Genomic DNA, 20,843 nt, shown 5'->3' on the forward strand with positions numbered 1-20,843 from the left:
CAACACCCATGGTCAAGTTATTTGTTCTAAAAAGTGGCAAAGCAGGGAACTTTGCAGAGGTGATCTCACTAATGGAGTATATAAAACATATGATAAGCTTGAGCAGTTGAGCCAACCACTATTGAACCATTACCAAATAAAAGGGGTTATTTATTTAAGGCAAATCCACTTTGCACTACAAGTGCAGTTGCTATAGATCTGAGGGGAAGATCTGAAATAAGGGGAAGCTCTGCGGATTTTATTATCCAATCATGTGGAAGCTAAAATGCTGTTTTTTATTTTCCTTGCATGTACCCCTCGGATCTCCACTTCCAAGTGCACTTTTGGTGGACTTTCAAGTGCACTTGCAGTGCACTTGTAGTGCAAAGTGGATTTGCCTTTAGTAAATAACCCACTAAATCTTTTCATTGATTTTAGCTTTGAATCGTAATATTGCATTTTTAAACTGTTTACTTAGTTCAGGAAACTAGCTGATTTCCCACATTGTGATGTTATGCACCAGAATGTTGTGTAGTCAAAATCATCACACTAGATCTTATTTTATAACATCTTTTAATGATTATCTAATATTTAAGTTTGTGTGAGATTATACATTGATTTAACTACAAAGCATTGAAAAGCATATGTGTAAAAGAACCTACCATATACATACTATCATTTAGCAACAGTTACAATAGCTTATTTGTCATGTTGACATGGATTTGGTGTCGAGTCATCATTTCCTCCACCACCACCTCCACCACCATCACCTCCACCTCCTCCACCTCCATCACCTCCGTCTCCACCACCACCTCCATCTCCTCCACCACCTCCATCATCACCTCCACCACCATCTCCTCCACCTCCATCTCCTCCACCACCATCACCGCCACCTCCATCTCCTCCACCACCATCATCGCCACCTCCATCTCCTCCACCACCATCACCACCACCTCCTCCACTATCTCCTCCATCATCTTCTGGGCAGCTGTAAACTGGCTGAATAAGTATATCACTAGACTGACAATCTCCTTTGCATAACTGCTGCCAGTAAATGCCAGAGCCAGTATTAAGATTGGCAAACCTGCAGTTGTCATACCACCATCCCCCACCACCCACATATGCACAGTTGGTTGCTGATAAATCATTGTCACGATCACGGGTAGAGAATCTCATATTATCATGTCCTGCACTAGGTTGTCCAGATGTCATGGCATCTCCAGCATTACCTGAATATCGTCCTAATCGTATTCTATAACAGCTTTGTTCCTCCTCAAGAGCAAAGGAATCATAGTTGGCCATATGCTGTGTTCCATGTGCAGAGCGCACTCTAAATCGAATGTGATGCAACTTTTGTGTGCTCAGTATGTGGATATTTTCATTACCCAGCCAGTGGTCACTTTGTAGGTCTCCAAAACCTTTTTTGTAGCACTCCCATGTGGTATCCCAAATCTTTGGGGTTTTTTTGCAGTTTTTTTGTATGACGGTCCATCCTCCATCTTCCCCAAATTCACAACGTACCAGTAGGCGCTTCCCTGATATGGGCTCTATTACATATAGACCACTACTTCCATGATTTATTGCTGTGCAGCTTTCTGGGTAAGATTTAGCTGTCAAGAAAAACACTACAATTTATTATCTACAGTACAATTGTAGAGTTAGAGAAAGATTTATTAATAAAGAGTTCATAGAATATAAAAAAAAAATCTTTTGTAGCAATGGGGGTTACTTGCTAAAGGCAATTCCACTTTGCACTGCAAATGCACTTGAAAGTGCACTTGGAAGTGAAGTCGCTGTAGATCCGAGGGGGACATGCAAAAAAAAAAAAAAAAACAGCATTTTAGCTTGCACATGATTTGATGATAAAATCAGCAGAGCTTCCATTCATTTCAGATCTACCCCTTAGATTTAGAGCGACTGCACTTCCAAGTGCACTTGCAGTGCAAAGTGAATTTGCCTTTCGTAAATAACCCCCAATGTAATGTTTTATATGAATACGCAGAACCATAAGTTTACACAAAGTGAATCCATTATATACTGCATTAGCTTATTGAAAATGGTCATGTAGAGAGTGACGATGATTGAAGAAATCCATAGTAACAAATCAGCGTCAACTTCAAAAATTCTAAAGGGTTGGTCTGGGTGGCATTTTTCTACCAACTACATAGGGCTCTTTTTTAACTAAATCCAACAATTCTGGACACAAATTGCCACAAATGTATTGTACACTGAGACATTATACATCAAACTGTTAAACAATTAAGGTATCTCGTTTTTTTTTGCAGTTGGATTGAATGGAGACTAGTGCAACTCTTGTCAGGTTTTCACAATCTGTATTCTATTGGTCAAGTTTCTGTTCACTTGTTGCCGTGTATTCTTAAAGTGATTGTAAACCTTAATTTTCATTTTATTTTTATTAAAATAACAAACATGTCAATGGTTTTGCACAGAGAAGCCCAATACTCCTCTTCTGGGGCCCCCCGATGGCACTCCAGGTCCCTCCTTTTTGACGGGCCCACATGCAAAGCTTCATTTCATGGGGGCATCCATTCTCGCTTGCTCCCGAGTCCCGCTGCTGCATCCCTTGACACAGACAGACTCTGCGCCGCCCCTTTCTCTTGTGTCTCAGCATTTAATTGACAGTAGCGGGGAACCAAGGACTCCCACTGATATCAAGCTGCCTGATGAGGAGGGAAACAGTGGTGGGAGTCGCTGCTGTCGTGCACTCATACAAGATAAAGGGGGCTACAGCACAGAAGGTTTTTCCACTTAATGCATAGAATGCACTAAAGGAAAAAAAACTTAAGGCTTTGGAACCATTTTAACAATGACATAATAAACAAAAGAAGAAATCATTTAAAATCACCTCTTAGACAGCTGTCAACAGAACAAGTACCTCCATTGGAAGATTCCCCCACAATTTTTGTTCTGGTGACCCAACATTTTTGAACAGGGCAAAAAAAGGGCTAAAAAAGAGAGTGAATCTAACCAGTGGGGATATAGACAGTAATAAAAATTTGACATAGGTTCTAACCCTCAACCACCCTATCTCAAACTAAAAAATGGCTTTAGGCCGGGTTCACACTGGTACAACATGACAGTCGTACCACTTTGGATCCGACTTTTCCCTGCGACTTAAAGTTCAACATGCGTCTGACTTTAATGAACAGGGATCCAACTTGATTCCCGAAAATGCCAGGCACTGTGTCTGGTATGAATATTTAGGGGGCACTCCATGCATAATGTAAAAAAAACTGCATGGGTACCCCTTATGGGAGCATACCAGGCCCTTTCGGTCTTGTATGGATTTTCAAGGGAACCCCTATGCTGAAAAAAACAGCGCCCCTCCCAAACTCCTTACCAGGCCCTTATCCGATCACAAAGCCCTAGCAGATCAGGAAAGGGGGTGGGAACGAGCGAGCACCCCCCCTCCTGAACCGTACCAGGCCAAAACCCCTCAACATTGGGGGGTGGGTGTTTTGGGGCAGAGGGACCCTGTGCCCCCACCCAAAAGCACCTTGTCTCCATGTTGATTAGGGCAAGGGCCTCTTCCCGACAACCCTGGCTGTTGGCTGTCAGGGTCTGTGGCTGGGGGGCTTATCAGAATCTGGAAGCCCCCTTTAACAAAGGGTCCCCCAGATTCTGCCCCCCCCCCACCCTATGTGAACGAGTATTGGGTACATTGTACCCCTACTCATTCACCTAAAAAAATTTTTTTTAAATAAAACACATTACACTTGTTTTTAAAGTAATTTATTAAGGCAGCTCCGTCGTTTCTGCCGATCTCTTCTCCCCTCTCTGGCTCTTCTGCCTCCTCTACTGACGTCTTCTGCCTCTGCTGGTTCTACTGCCCTCTCCCGATCTTCCCTGCTGATGTCTTCTAGCCCTCTCCGGTTCTTCGCCCTCTGTCCGCTGTCTTCTGCCTCTGGGTTTTCTCCGCTATCTTCTTGCTCTTTTCCCAGGTCTTCTCTGCTGTCTTCTCCCTCCATTCTTTTTCCAATGTTGACTCAACGCTCTCTCCTGCTCTAATCCTGGATGTGCGATGTACCACTACTTATATTGGCATGGGGCAGGGTCACCAAGTGATGTAATCCTGAGGCCCTGCCCCTTACTATGTCACCACCTGGGGCATGATGGGGCGGTGACCTCATAAGGGTTGGGCCTCCGGTGACCCCACCCCATGCCAATATAAGTAGTGGCACACCACGCACCCAGCATTAGAGTGGGAGAGAGCGTAGAGTCAACACTGAAAGAAGAACAGAGGGAGAAGGCAGTGGAGAAAACCCAGCAAAAGAGTGAGAAGGTAGCGGAGAAGACCCAGCAGAGGCAGAAGACAGCGGACAGAGGGAGAAGAACTGGAGAGGGCTAGAAGACATCAACGGAGAGGGCAGGAGGGGAGGAGACCCGGAGAGGGGAGAAGGACTGGCAGAGGCAGAAGACATCAGTGGAGGAGGCAGAAGAGTCGGAGAGGGAAGAAGAGATCGGAAAAGATGACGGAGCTGCCTTAATAAATTACTTTAAAAATGTGTAATTTTATTGACACTTTTTTTTTTAGGTAAATGGGTAGGGGTACAATGTGCCCCATACTCATTTACATAGGGAGGGGCACCCTTGTTAAATGGGGCTTCCAGATTCCGATAAGAAGAGGCCCTTGTCCTCATCAACATGGGGACAAGGTGCTTTCCACCACTCCCCAAAGCTCCCACCCCCCCATGTTGAGGGCTTGCAGCCTGGTACAGTTCAGAAGGGGGGGGGGGGGGCGCTCGCTCATCCCCACCCCCTTTCCTGACCTGCCGGGCTGTGTGCTCTGTGTGCTGTGTCCCCTGAAAATCCATACCAGATCGGAGGGCCTGGTATGTTCTTATAGGGGGAACCCATGCCGGGTTTTTTTTTTATTTGGCGTGGAGTTCCCCTTAAGATCCTCAGAGCACAAGTCGCATTCCAAAGTTGAGTCAGCTAAGAAGGCGATCCGACTTTGATCACTGATTTGTGTCGGATCAGTTAAGACGGCTTCCATAGGGAAACAGTTGATTTTCACACGTCATGCGACATGAACTCCCAATGTCGGAGCGTTTGTCATACCAGTGTAAACCCGGTCTTAGATACATTTAATAAGGTTGAAAAAAAAGATTGATGTCAATTAGGTTAAACCTCATACAGCCTCGGAATAAAGAGAACAACTTTTGTTGTTAGATTTCCTTTAGATTTACCGTCAACTATGTAGTGCAACAGCCTGCATGAGTGCATACAAATTGAAAGTGTTTAGGTTTGACCTCATATTATATGGTTTTGGTAACTCTAAAGGAAAAAATCGAAAGAGAATTGTATAATGTGTATCGAGCTTAAGACATCTTTTTGCAACCTGAACATACTCAATTTCTCTATTGAAGTGGAGGGCCACTCTAAAAAAAAAATTGCATAAAAATGTTCCTAAAAGATTGGAGGAAAAAAAAAATATTTTTTTAACTTACCAGAAATGCCTGTTGCTGTTACTGTTGCCTGTTGCTCTTCTCCTCCTCATGTCGTCTTCTAGTGAATGGGGCGCTGTGTGTTCTGGGAACTGTGTGTGTCCCAGAACACAGAGCGCTCCATTCAAAAAGTGCTGCGTGACCCGTGCATGCGCAGTAGAAAATGGGCAGTGAAGCCGCAAGGCTCCACTACCTGTTTCCCTTAGTTGGAATGGCGGCGCCGGGGCCCGAGAGCCGAGGGATGGTCGGCCTCGGGTGGCCGACATTGCGGGCACCCAGGACAGGTAAGTGTCTTTATTAAAAGTCAGCAGCTACAGTGTTTGTATCTGCTGACTTTTCATTTTTTTTTCCCGGCTGGCCCTCCCCTTTAACAAATAATTTAATAAAAATAATTTAATAAAAGTGAAAAGCAACTTTTGTTGGACTGGCGGGGTCTATTCATTTGGAAAAGTGCTCAGACCTGTTTAATCTTTTTTTTTGCATGGTGCACCTACTGTATACAGAGGTGAGCTAACGATAACTAAAAATATAGGTGTCACTTACCACTGGTTGGGTAGTTCAAGATATCTTCAGCCTTGATTCCATTTAACATATGACCATTCTGAAGCTTTAATATTGCAGACAGCTCCAGTGCATGCCCATAAAAAACCCATCCGGCCAGGAGTAACAATGAAAGAGACCCATACATCCCTTGGACCCCTGTAAAAATGGTATAAGTAATAAGGGGTGTAATAAAAAAAAGCCTTGTAATAAAATTATACAATCAAAAAATAGCATTTGTTTATGTAGGCACTTGTATAGATCCATACATATTATCTAGATGAGTAGGCAATACTGTTTAACCAAATCTGCCAACTCTTTACAATACTAAGTGCAAACCTTTCAAACATTGTAAGTGCACTTGTCAAGACATTTTTATAAAACTGAACAACCTGTTAATTGGTTGCAATATGTCTTTAGCTGCATACTCTAATTGCAATAAATCATAAGTTTCAAAACTCTCATTAATACTCCAAAATGCAAATGTCTATGCAGATTCAGTGTGTTAAAAACTGATTTTACCCAAATAACCCTGATTGTCTCTAGCACATTTTGGCTAGTTCTCCCTTATAAAAAAAATGCCCCATGCAGGGCAGTTTTGCATTGCTGTATCACATGTAGTCAGTCTCTGCAGTTCAACAGATATCAGCCATGTTGCATACATGCTCTTACATTACAACCCGTAAGTCTGTTTTGGTATACTCTATTGTTAACCCTGGTGATTGGTTGATCAAAATAAAGAATTAATAAAACAAACAAAAAAAAAAATTTATATCAGTGAGAACAGGGGCTTAGTGAACTACTGGCCAACATCTGGTGAATCTATAACCTATAATATATAATAAGGAAGCGGTATTGATATTAAAATGTGTGAACACATGCAGCACATATTTGGCTATGGAACTTTTCAGGTCATTTTAACAGCAATACAGCTATTTATTATATATTATAGGTTATTGATCCGCCAGATGTTGGTCAGCAGTTCATTAAGTCCCTGTTCTCACTGATATTAAATTTTGTTATTTTATTTTTTATTAATTCTTTATTTTGATCGACCAGATTTAGAGCATACCAAAACAGACTTACAAGTTGTAATGTAAGAGCATGTATGCGACACGCCCTCTCTCCAGTGTAAAGTATAATTTTCATTGATAGATGCCCTCAATGTTAGTGCCTAGCTCCTCAAAGCTTACTTACAATACTTTACCTATTATCCTTTAACCTCCCTGGCGGTACGATTATTTCGGATTTTAGGTGCTAAAAGCGGTACCATTATTTTGCATGAAAATTTGCCGTTTTATATTGTAGGCCTGCAATTCTTAGGAATAACTCTCTTAAATCTGTCCAAACCAGAGTCTAGCAGACATCCCGGGTATGATAAAGTTTGAAAAATTAAATCATAAATTATAATATAATAAATAATTATAAATAATTGTACCAAATAATAATATAACAATAATAAAAATTATTCAATAATGTAATCAAATCAAAAACACTGAAATTTGCTCAGGTGCAGAATTGTCACTGTCATTACTTTTCAGTATTTGATGACGGATCTCCCCACAAATCACTATCCCTCAATTCTGCGAGTGATTCTAATTTATTATCGCTGTTTTCTAGCTGGTCTAAAACCATTTTTGATGTAAAGGGACAGTTTTGGTTGCTATGGGCAATCTCCAGTTTCCAGGCATAAAGAACAGTTTTTATTATATAAAACTGCATGCAGGACACTGGGCAGACCACTGGGGACAAAGGGGATGTGAAATATTTACATACAGCAATGTAATCTGTAAGATTACATTATACTGTATGTTTACTGTTTGTTTCACTTTTTGAATTTGGCGCCGATCTCCGTGCCCGTGCGTCGCAACGCTCGCAGGGCACGGAGATCGGCGGTGTAATGCATCGAGCGAGACACGGCTCGCTCGTACAGCGGGGAGACAACGCTGGATCCGAGGGAGAAGGTAAGTAAACCTCCTCCTGGATCCAGCGACGCTGTCCCGAGTCTGACTCGGGAATACCGCTTTTGGTATGAAAAATCCACCCCGAGTCAGACTCGGGAATACCGTCAGGGGGGTTAATAAAAGGGTAGAATTTACTAACAGGATCGCCCCTAATTCAAAAAGACTTCAGAGTTAATTGCTGATAACTTTGGAGTCATCCCCAGTGGCAGGGCCATGCAACTCTAATGCCGCATACACACGATTGGAATTTCAGCCAGCAAAAGACCAATGAGAGCTTTTCATTGGAAAATGTGACCGTGTGTATTCTCCATCGGAATTTAGCTGGCTGAAATCCTGCCAGCAAAAATTTGATAGCATGTTCTCAATCTTCCCGATGGAAAAAATCGGAAATTTCAATTGTGTGTATGCAATTCCGACGCGCAAAAACTCACACATGCTCAGATTCAGCTACGAGATGGAAGCTATTGGCTACTAGGTATTGAACTTCCTTTTTCTAGTCCCGTCCTACGTGTTGTACGTCACTGCGTTCTTGGCGGTTGGAATTTGGTGTGACTGTGTGTAGGCAAGACAGTTTGAGCGGAATTCCGTCTGAATTCCGACGGGAAAACCATCAGAGCTTTTTCTGGTGAGAATTCCGATCATGTGTACACAGCATTAGGATTGAATTGATACAAATACCAGTCCTTTTGCAGGTAAAACAGCTTCTTTATATTCCATCTGTGTATTTAGCTGTTTGACTGTAGTTCAGCTATAAACAAGAAACAGGGGGATAGGGCTGAACCAGTGAAAGTTTCCTCTGCTAGCTAAGAGGAAATCCTTGCATTTAATACAATAAAAATGATATTAAAATGCAGGCTGACCATACTTACAAAATTATTATATCTATTTAGAGCCCTACCTATTACTTTTTTTTATGTTTTATTTTTATTTTTTTATTAATTTAATTTGTATCAAAAACACTTTACAATTAGCGAGATAAAGCCTTGCATAGTAACAACAATAAAAACACATTCATAATACATTCCCAAATAGACTCCCACCCCCTCACCCCACCTCTATAACCTCTCCTTCTCCCTTTCTCGTACCAGATCTATCCTCAAATTGTCACCTCTTCTTCTTCTCCCTCTAAATGTCTAGCTTATTAGTTAGTCTTCTAATTTTTACATTATGCTCCCATCACTTCAGCGAATCTTATTGAAAGCTTATAGTCTGCCCATTTCCTCCATTTCTCTTCAAATTCCTCCATTCCCTCCTCGTCACTGAACCTTAGGTACTTTAAGCTTTGCATTTAATTTTTTTTATTACACCAATTCTTCACAGTAGGCCTTTCTGGTTCCTGCCAATGTCTAGGTATTAGGCTTTTGGTGGCATTTAAAAGCTGTGGGAGCAACGTTATCATATATTGCCTAGTTGGCATTCTAATCCCATGAAATAAACACCCCAACGGGTCATCTAGAACCTCTATGTTAGTTATCTCCCTAATTATTTGCCTGAGTATTTTTTAATTTCAGTGCAGAGCCACCATATGTGTGCCATAGTCCCTATCTCTTTACACCCCCACCAGCAAAACTGTTTCACTTTGATATTTATGTACTTTATCGGGGGTTATGTACCATCTAACCAAGCACTTATAGTTTAGCTCTGTCATGTTGCTATTTACTGACATAGCATGAACCCACCTCAGTAGTTGCCTAATCTCCAAGTCTTTAACCTGTGTTCCCAGTTCCTTTTCCCACTTCTTAATGTATGACGATATCTCTGGCTCTTTCATATCGATTAGCACTCTATAGATCCTAGAAATCACCCTCTTTCCTCCTTTATCTACACGCAATTTCTCCAGGGGAAGTAGGTTTTCTGCCTATCTGATGGGCTGAGGCAGTGTCTCTATAAAATGTTTCAATTGGCTATACCGCCATCCATCTATCACTATCAGTTCACCTTTGTTTTTTAATTTCTGGTATGTGTACATTTTACCATTCACCATAACATCTTTAAGTTGTGCGTTCTCCTGTGTAATCAAATTACCAAATAGCATCTCTATCCCCGGTGTAAAGTATTCTGTGTCCTTCAGTGGTATTAAAGGTGAGTTGTAATACCATTTCTCCCTTTTATGCAAATTGTCCCATATTTTTAGTGCATTACTAGTGATACTGTGTATATCTTTATTAAGTTTTCTATATTGTGCCGGGATTCCCCATTGTGACTTTGCGAATTGTACTTTCCATTTTGACCGATCTCTTTTCCTTATTATTTCTTGCCCATTCTATTATTCGTGACAATATAATTGCGTCATAATAGATTCAAAGGTCCGGTGCCCCCCATCCCCCTCGCGCCTTATCCTTACTCAGCTGTGTGAAACTTATACGTGATGTTTTTCCCTCTCCAGATAAACCTTAAAAACGTTGTATTATTTTAAAGTAAGCCTGTGAGAGTGAGATCTGGAGCATTTGCATCTTATACATAATTTTAGGTAGGATACCCCCCCTCCAGGATGCCCTCTTGTAATTCTGTTCAATTCTGCTTTGATATCATTCAGTAGGGGTAAAAAAATGTACTTGATATAGCGTATCAGTAGATGTTGTTATCTTGACTCCTAGATACAGTTCTTTTTTCCCCCAAATAAATGGCTCCTCCGTTTTTAATACATTGATGTTTAAGATTTCTGACTTAGCTGAGTTTATCTTGAAATTGGATATCTCACCATACTCTTTTAGAGAGTCATCAAATTTGGGAGGGTTATCCTGGGGCAAGTTATATAAAATAATATTTCGTCCTCATAGGCTACTAATTTGTGGACCTCCTCCCCTACTCCCCTACTTATATCCCCCTGATATCTGGGTTCTGCCTTATCCTCGTTAGGAGGGTTTCCAGTGCCAGCACAAACAATAAGCGGATAGTGGGTACCCCGGTCTAGTGCCATTGTACTTTTCATACGGCCCAGAGATTGCCCCATTTACCTTCACCCTTGCTGTAGGTTGGATATATAATGCTTTTATCCATCTAGTCATAGTCGCTCTTAATCCTATATCCTCCAGCGTACTCTGCATAAAGCCCCAGTCTACCCTGTCAAAAGCTTTTTCAGCATCTATTGACAGGAGTTGTCCTGGGGCTCTACTGTTCTTTGATTTTCTGTACTGCCAGGAGTGTTCCATTATTATAATGGTTCCATTATCCCTCCTCTCCCTTCCTGGGATAAAGCCTATTTGATCTGCATGTACTATGTCATTCATTATTATTTTCATCCTCCCTACAAGTATCTTCGCAAATAATTTGGTGTCCGTATTTAGGAGTGTTATAGGTCTATAACTAGAACAGAGTGTGCTGTCTTTTCCCTCTTTCAGGATGATAGTGATGGTGGCTTCCAGCGCCTCCTTACGCATCTCCTACTTAGCCCCGATCCCATTCATATAGGAGCACATTTTAGGGCTTAGTATACCCTTACATTTTTTTTAACCACTTGCCGCCCGCCCTATAACAAAAGCATGGCGGCATAGTGGTTTCAAAATCCTGACCGGACGTCATATGACGTGATCAGGATTTTGAGCCGCTGCGCGCCCCCGGGGGCGCGCATTGCGGCGATCGTTGTTGCGGGTTGTCAGTCTGACACACCGCAACTACGATCTCGGTAAAGAGTCTCCGACGGAGACTCTTTACTACGTGATCAGCCGTGTCCAATCACGGCTGATCACAGTGTAAATAGGAAGAGCCGGTGATCGGCTTTTCCTCACTCACAGTAGAGGAGAGCTGATCGGCTGTTCCTCTGACAGGGGGGGTCTGTGCTGATTTATTATCAGCGCAGCCCCCCGAGGATGCCCACACTGGACCACCAGGGACGCCACCAGACCACCAGGGATGCCCAGCACCAGGTATGCCACCCTAGACCACCAGGGATTTCCAGCACAAGGTATGCCACCCTAGACCACCAGGGATGCCACTCAGTGCCCACAATGCATGCCAATCAGTGCCCACAATGGATGCCAATCAGTGTCCACAATGGGCATCACTGATTGGCATGCATTATTGTTTGGCACTGATTGGCATCCATTAGTACAGTATAAAACAATACAATGCCACCTATCAGTGACCATCCGTGTCACCTATCTGTGCTGCCTATCCATGCCCATCTGTACTGCCTATCCATGCCCATCTGTACTTCCTATCCATGCCCATCTGTACCGCCTATCCATGCCAATCAGTGCCAGCTATCAATGCCAATTTGTGCTACCTATCAGTGTCCATCCGTGTCACCCATCAGTACCGCCTATCAGTGCCGCCTATAAGTGCCACATATCAGTGTACATCAATGCCACCTCATCAGTGCCACTTCATTGGTGCCACCTCATCGGTGCCCATCAGTGCCGCCTTATCAGTGCCCATCAGTATAGCCCCATCAGTGCCCATCAGTGAAGGAGAAAACTTACTTATTTACAAAGTTTTGAAACTGAAACAAAAAAAACATATTTTTTTCAAAATTTTCGGTATTTTTTTATTTGTTTAGCAAAAAATAAAAACCGTAGAGGTGATCAAATACTACCAAAAGAAATCTCAATTTGTGGGAAAAAAATGATAAAAATGTAATGTGGGTACAGTGTAGCATGACCGTGCAATTGTCATTCAAAGTGTGACAGCTGAAAATTGGTCTGGGCAGGAAGGTGTTTAAGTGCCCTGTATTGAAGTGGTTAATATAGTATCGTCAAGCAGTCCGGTACAGGACTTTTTCCAGCCGATGTTTCTTTTAACATTTTTATTACCTCTTCTTCTGTTATGGGGGCCTCTAAGTTACTAAGTTTATCTTCTGGGATTTTATTTAAACCAATGTCCTTTAACCCTTTCATGACTAAGTCTATTTTTGGCATTTGGTGTTTACAAGTTAAAATCCATATTTTTTGCTAGAAAATTACTTGGAATCCCCAAACATTATATATATTATTTTAGCAGAGACTCTAGAGAATAAAACGGCGGTTGTTGCAATATTTTATGTCATACGGTATTTGCGCAGCGGTGTTTTAAACGCAACATTTTGGGAAAAGGGACACTTTCATGAATTAAAAAAAACCGAAACAGTAAAATTATCCTAATTTTTTTGCATAATGTGAAAGATAATGTTACGCCGAGTAAATAAATACCAAGCATGTCACACTTCATAATTGCACGCACTCGTGGATTGACGACAAAGTACGGTACCTAAAAATCTCAATAGGCTACGCTTTAAAAAATTTTTTACGGTTACCAGGTTAGAGTTACAGAGGAGGTCTAGTGCTACAATTATTGCTCTCGCTATGACAATCGCGGTGATACCTCACATGTGTGATTTGAACTCCGTTTACATATGCGGGCGAGACTTACGTATGCGTTTTCTTTGCTTCGGCGGGCGTTTTAAAAAAATTTTTGGGTTTTTATTTATTTTATTTATATTAAAATGACTAAATTGTTTTAAAAAAAAAATGTGATCACTTTTATTGCTGTCACAAGGAATGTAAACATCCCTTGTGACAGTAATAGGTGGTGACAGGTACTCTTTATGGAGGGATCGGGGGTCTAAAAGACCCCCATCCCTCCTTTACACTTCAATGTATTCAGATCGCCAAAAACGGCGATTCTGAATACTGTATATTTTTTGAAAACCGGCGCCATTGGCAACCGAGTAAACGAGAAGTGACGTCATGACGTCGCTTCTGTGTTTACTATTAGGATACTGGAACGAAGCCGATTACGGCTTCGTTACAGTTCCTCCCCAGCAGCCGGAGGCGTCGGATCTTGAATCGGGAGCACCGGTAACAGCGGCGGGAGGGGGCGGGAGGGGGGGACGAGCGGCTTTTATCCGCTTTGGTTGTTATGGCTGGATAGCCAATCGCTTGCTGGAAAAAACGGTACCGGGATGATGCCTGCAGGTGCGGTATACCCCCCGGAAGCTGAGTACACAGATCTGCGTACGCTCGGCGGGAAGGGGTTAAGAAGGCTTTTGTTTTCTCGTGTTTCCTTTCTACCTCTTCTGTTGCATCCTTCTTGTTTATTGAATATAGCCCCCCATAGTAATCTTGAAAGGTCTTAGCAATTTCTGCAGTTTTATATATCAGTTCCCCTGTACTTGTTTTGTATTTTCTCTATGTAATTGGCTTTTTTTTAATACCTTCGCCAAATATTTCCCTGGCTTATTCCCACTTTGGTACCTTTCGTTCTTAATTATGTTATAAGCTGTTTGCGTTTCCTGTTCTATTAGATCTCTCATAGCCTCCCTTTTTCGGCTAAGTTTTAATAACAGTTCCCTGTCTCTTGTTATCTTATGTTGCTGTTCTAAATCATAAATATCTTTTGTTAAGGTTATTTTATTCACCCTGGTTCTATTTTTCATCTCCGACCTGGCCAAATCAAGATTCCCCTAATATAAGCCTTGTGGGCTTCCCAGACTGTGGCTTCTGATATACTCTCTGTGTCATTAACTCTGAAAAACTGCTCTAGTTCTTCTTTTATTCTCTCTTCTATTACTTTATTGTGTAGTAGTTCTTCATTTAACCTCCAAATGTTACTCCTTATTTGCGCCTCTCTTTTTTTCAATTGTAACAACACAGGCGCATGATCTGAGAAAGTTGTTATTCCAAAATTTGTGCTGACCACAGCCTCCAGCAGAATATGCTCAATCAAAAAAAAATCTAATCTAGAGTATGTCCCATGTACAGGGGAGTGGAATTTGTAGTCCCTTGCTTTGATGTGCTGCGTCCTCCACATATCTACGAGTTGACATTGATGCATTTTCTTTTTTAATTTATTCCTCCATACCATTCCAGTCTCCCATACCTGTGACGTACTGTCCTTCCTTGGCTCCAAGCAGAGATTAAAGGTTAAGTAGCGCCCTTCTGGCTCCGTCTTTCTCTCCTCTAAACCGAACCTCACCCACCTGGCAAACCCTATGGCCACTCCCTTTGCTCAACTAATAGGGGAATCTCTATAGTACCATAACGGGAAGTCTTTTGAGAATATTCTACGATGTCTCCTGTAGCAGTACCACATCCACTTTAAGATGTTTTAATTCACTTATTATGTTGGCACTCTTTCTAGGAGCATTTCAACCACGTATGTCATATCAAATTATATTTAAGCTAGTAATCCTTATAATTTATAGGAATTTTCTGTGGAATACCATCAGAGAGAAAAGGGATCGGTGCATCTTGATCTTCTGTCATACCTTTACAAGTAGATACCCACTCTTACCCAGATTCCACCCTCCCCCTCCTTCCCCTCCTCCCCTCATCACAGTAAGGGAAATTGCCTCCCCATGGCCCAATAAACCGTGGCCCACCAGACTCGTCCCAGCCCTAAGGTTTTCCCCCTAGAGGTTGAGCTCTAGGTGTGGTCATCGGGCAGAGCCAGTACTCCCCCAAATTCTTGGGGGCTCCCATGCCCACTCCACAGGGGGTCAGTGTAAGGTGAAATTCTGCTCCACTCGTGGGGAATACACACTTTTACTCCTTAATAGTTACCAGTGCACTGGCTCTTTTGGCGCTCCTCTCCATCCACTCTGCCTCCGGCATCTCACGGACCTCCAGATAAGCTCCACAGAGTTTCCAAACATACGTTACCAAACATACCCTTTATAGATATCAAAACTCAGGAGGCCTTAGCCTTCCCCAGATTTTAGTTATACCGTTTAGCAGCCAGATTTACACAGGCGACCCAATGGAATATAATACATTTTAAAGTCCCCTGGATTAAATTTGAATCTAGCTCCATTCATCCATACTACCTCAAAGGATTGTGATAGCCATCCTCAATCTCTCACTCATCCCTTGCCCCTTTTAGCCTATTGGTAGGGAATTCCCTTCGCACCTGGAATCTCTACAAGTGCAAATACCACCTGATCTCCTCGGTCTCTCACTGACCTCATTCCTGGGTGATCCTAGATTTACTTTGGTCTTTCCCTTCTCTGGCTCCTTTTGTAGGTGGAAGGCAAACAATTTAACTACTTTCCGCTCTCCAAGAACACTCCTCTTTGCTCCTCTTATGCTACTTATGCTCACCTTCAAGTACTTAAAGTGATCCCTCACCAGGAATGATTCCGCTATCTCCAAATTAGACTTTTTTTGCCTCTCTCTTCTTTATCCCTTCCCAGGACCCTACTCCTTATGAAAGAATTTGTAAGTCCTCTCCTAGAAGTAAAGGACTAATTTCATATTTTCATCTTTGTATGGTCTTTTAACAAATGACCCTCCACCAAACAAATGACCACATAAATTGAAGTGGGGGTGAGATTGTGAGAGGCAATTCTCCATAAAGGAGTGGGACACTATGATCTGCAACCTTTGCAAATATACCCCTTCACTTTCTGTTAGGTAAACAGCCATTAACCATTACCTCACTATGCCTATATGTGTGTTCTTTGCTCCAATACCTGACATGCACTACCACTTGGAAAAAACTATCAACATTATCTGTGTAGACACACTCTGAGAAATTGCCCTAAATTAGAAATCCTCCACCATTCATTTCCTACAAATTTTGGAAACAATAAACGTTATAATGTTAATGGAAAGAATATTCCACACCGATACACTGCTAAGTTTTCTGACAAATGGAACATATGGTCTTCCAACAGTCATAAATTCTTAGATATATTTTATGTACTATGTGTAATATGCTCAGCTGCTTTATCATATATTTAAATATATTTTTGTAATCAGTTTAATTTGCTAATTTTTCTCTTTTCTGAAATCAGTATCTCTGTCAAACACGGTTGAATGATGTCTACATTTTATATCTTTTGATGATGTTTGTGTCTGTAGACATGTTTTGTTACTTTGCAATTGCTGGAAATTATATATCCATGTCATAATTTTGTAACACTAGACATATTTTGGCTGTACACATTTTGACACATCATTTTAATAAACAGCGTGTAAACAAAAAAAATAATAAATAAATAAAATACAGGCTTGTAAAAATGGGAACGTCACTTTAAAAATTACTTTAGGATTAAACATAAATAATACAACTCAACTTAAAATACATTATACTTTCCCTGGAAGGGTATCCTGATCTGTCCTTTAAACCCTATGGTCAAAGTTGTACAGAAATGTAAGAACACTTTTAAAGACCCCATTTGTCAGTTGTATGAAAGAAGACTGGCAGTACCCCGAAAGTGTAAATAAACCCCCCTATCGTTTTCAGCCAAGGAAGCTGGCATCTTTGCCTCTGTTTAATCTACAACTGCCATGATGCTGCACATGTGACCAGTTATGACCCCAGCCATTGGAAGGTTTAACAGTTTGATTGAGTGCACAACCAATGGAATTTTTACATTTCCGGCACGTGCCTGAAATGAAACTGTTTTTCGGATGGGTTTACTTCCGCTTTAACTGCTAATCAGCATTTTTCAATGCAACTAATCAATGTGTAGATCTTACCCCTTGCTACAGATAATGCCTTGTGTTTACCTCAAAGATGTGGGATTTTTACATTCAGGATTGTAACTTTATAATTTAACAATAAAGCAGAACCTTGCAAAACCATTACGTGTAGTTTAAACAGAGTAGTTACAGATTAGATCAACTCTCAGGGTCAAATTGCGGTCTGTATCTTCTTTAAAGAGATGCTCCTGTCCTAAAGACACAACAAGAATGGAAAAAGAAATCTCCCCAAAGGCATGGAAAATACCCCCTGCAGAGTTCTCAATGGGAATATTTTGTGCAGAGCGTCTTATGATTAATGTTGTATACCCTGTTGGGTATATACCTTCACTTACTGTCCAGGTGTCAACAAAAAGTCAAAAAGCAATAAAAACCTGACAGGGTTTTTTCCCTTTTCTGAAAAATTAAAAAAGGTTTAAGCTTCAATTACACTTTGAGATGTAATTAAAAAAATGCAATGCTATTCAGCTTGTGAAACTGCATTCACATTTTTTCTGTGCAAATGAAGGCAAAATTGAATGCTATTAGAGCCCTTTCACACTGTGCTGCCTAGGGCGTCAGCGGTAATGCAGCGCTTTTTTAGCACCGCTTTACCATCGTTTTAACGGTGCTATTCGGCCGCTAGCGGGGAGGTTTTAACTCCCCGCTAGTGGCTGAAAAGGGGTTAAATCTGCCCGCAAAGTGCAGCCAGAGCGACTTTTTGCTGGCGGTATCACAGCGCTGCCCCATTGATTGCAATGGGGAGCAGCGGTGGAGGAGCGGTGAGTTCAACGCTTATTCACTGCTCCAAATATGCTGCTGGCAGGACTTTTTCTGACACCCTGCCAGCGCACCGCTCCAGTGTGAAAGTCCTCAGGCTTTCACACTGGAGTGCATGGAGCAGCTGTTTTAGGGCGTTTTGTAGGCGCTATTTTTAACGCTGTAGCGCCTGCAAAACACCTTCAGTATGAAAGGGGTCTAAAGCTATTTTCTCTCCAGGTCAAATGTTCTTCATAGGGTAAATCAGAAAATACTACATTAAGGGCACTTAATGGAATAAATGATCATAGTAAATAAGTTATCGTTAACTGAAAAAGTTTATTGTCAACTTAACATGCGATAACATGCTATTTTCCCGCTTTGCCCTATTCTGTATAAATTAAACTGGGGAGAAAATAGCCTAATAACATTTGATTTTGCCCCTATTTGCAAAAGAACAAATGTACAAGCAGTTTGAATGACGGTTATCTCTGCAGATTTGTTTTAATTTCACTAATCGGTAACAGAGAACATGCTGCTACTACTGTAGAGTAGCAAAGCAATAACTTATAGTCATTAAAGTTGCCAACTAGAAGTGATACAGTATTTGCTTTTGGATAATAAATTCTTATTATTACTGTCACCTACTACCCAGGATGCATTATAGACACAATAAGTAGGCCTGTATAATGTACTATTCAGTACACAGGTGCTTAAATAATACATCATCAATCCATTTCTAAAAGCTCAACAAAGCATCTTACCCATTGTTGTCCAAGAAGAGTTGGGCTCTGTATCTCACTGACTGAGCCCTTCTATTTATACAGTCTATATATTGGGAGGGGATTTAAATGTTCTATCAGAACAGCTGTTAACCAGAGATAAATGATGTTTAATAACTAGGTGTGAAAGCGACTACTGCCTGTTTGAGAAAAGCCAGCATCTATCTAGTTTACACAAATATGCTCTATGATTTAAATAGAAACGTTGCTCTGGATATTGGATATTAGGCCAGAACAATGATTCAGCTGGAAGACTGCACACATACAGAAAGAGATGCAATGTGTTATATACTGAGCATGGAACGCAGTGAGAAATTATTATACATCTTACAGTGACAGGGATAGTGAAAAGAAGCTGAGTAGAGCAAGCCGAGTAACAGATGGTTTGAAAGGAACATATATCTGCAATTTGTGTTCTATGAAAAAAGAGCAAATTGATAAAAAATGGTTTATGGTAAAAAGTGCACAACACAAAAGGATTCAATACCATACAGGGCTTAGGGTGTGCCATCCTAGACATTAAAATAAGCTTTAAACATTGACTTAGGAGTCTATTTATAAATGTTTTTACCCAAGACTTACCCAATTATGAATTATGTGTGAAAAAAATGACCACTTAGCATTATATACACCCCTTAGCAATATTTGAAGGCAGGGGTTGCTTTCCCTGTGAACCCACCCAATTGCAGGGAAGTGAAGAAATTCCCATTCTTAACCTCTTCGTGCCAAGCCCCAGTATTTCTTTACCAGTGTCTTTACACCTGGGGGCCAGAAGTATTGATAAAACATGTGACCACTGTGATTGGCTAAAACAGTGGTCACATGATCAGGAGTCATCCCCCGCCAGCTCCCAATCATTAGTATGGACTGAGAACTGTCTTTGACTTCTTAATCTCTGTGCTGGGAATGCAGCGCAGGAATCTATGCCACCAATGAACGCATATGCGTGGCATGTGGGCAATAAAGCTCACCTTCTTTGCCTGAACACATACTGTATGTGTTATGTGGGCTGCAAGAGGTTGCAGCATGGAAGGAGCTTAGTCTGGAGGAAGAGATGTAACTGGAGAGTTTGTGAGCTTTCTCCCTTCTGGGGACGAGTTCTGAGAAAGAATGGAGGTTACTTACCCTCAAAGAGATTTAGGACAATGGAAGAGTTGATGGAACGTGAACACTGCAATATTCCCACCCCCCCTCCATCATGTTAGAATTTAGAATATAGCTCTTTTGAATGTGTGATCATTTGATTATCTGGACTGTAAGAAATTACTAACCAGAAATTTTAATTGTGTTATGCCACTATTGTGGAATGAACGCATTTATTTAAGTAAAGATTATTTTGCAACAAACACCCTCCTTGTGGTGGACTAAAAGGGATAAGTACTGTGAGTTTTGTACACAATCATTACCTGAGGAGGAGTCACGCCCCTCTTGGAGAGCTAACCCTCTCATGGAACACGGGCCAGGTGAACCAGGTCCCCATGTGACAGGGGCCCCAGGTGTTCAGTTGGATTACCAGAGCCCTAATCTGCACTATGTTAAAGCACAGGCCTAGGTAAGAAGTGCTCTGTCTGTTGAACATGTATTTTAGATATGTATAGGTCTAGTGAGTCAATCACATTTCATGTGCAAGCAACATCCTTCTAGAATTCACTGTATTTGGTATAGCCAGCATGTAGAAAAGAGAATCTACTTACCAGTTTATAATTTGTTGTGTTCATAGTTATCTCATGCTTAGTGTGGAAATGAGTCCAATGTAGAAAATACTAGAATTTGTGTTGGGAACTGAAGGGGTTAAATTGAACCATATAACTTGTGTTGTGAAGATGGTTGCCAAATACCTAGAATACCAGTTGGCAATAGCAAAACAACAGTTCAGGCATGAACTGATATGGAAGTGTGCTTCTGATGTCTAGATACAAATTTCATACCAGACCAAAATCTGAGTGCTTAACCTGGCTGACCAGTAAAAGG

General features: G+C 41.3%; 1 protein-coding gene across 1 annotated transcript; it reads right to left on the bottom strand.

Annotated features, from left to right (window-relative positions):
* Positions 1-535: 535 nt before the first annotated feature.
* LOC143982160 (fibrinogen-like protein 1-like protein) lies at positions 536-18,905 on the bottom strand. Its single transcript, XM_077480631.1, has 3 exons — positions 18,855-18,905; positions 5,991-6,146; positions 536-1,589 (listed from the first exon to the last, which is right to left on the bottom strand). Exons 1-3 carry the CDS (start codon positions 18,856-18,858, stop codon positions 679-681), a joined length of 1,071 nt encoding a protein of 356 aa, XP_077336757.1. The 5' UTR covers positions 18,859-18,905; the 3' UTR covers positions 536-678.
* Between the last annotated feature and the right edge of the window lie 1,938 nt (positions 18,906-20,843).

Source organism: Lithobates pipiens, unplaced genomic scaffold (assembly GCF_037356315.1).
Source record: "Lithobates pipiens isolate NorthernLeopardFrog02 unplaced genomic scaffold, aLitPip1_a1.2 Scaffold_16, whole genome shotgun sequence".
In the NCBI taxonomy this organism is placed as follows: Eukaryota; Metazoa; Chordata; class Amphibia; order Anura; family Ranidae; genus Lithobates; species Lithobates pipiens.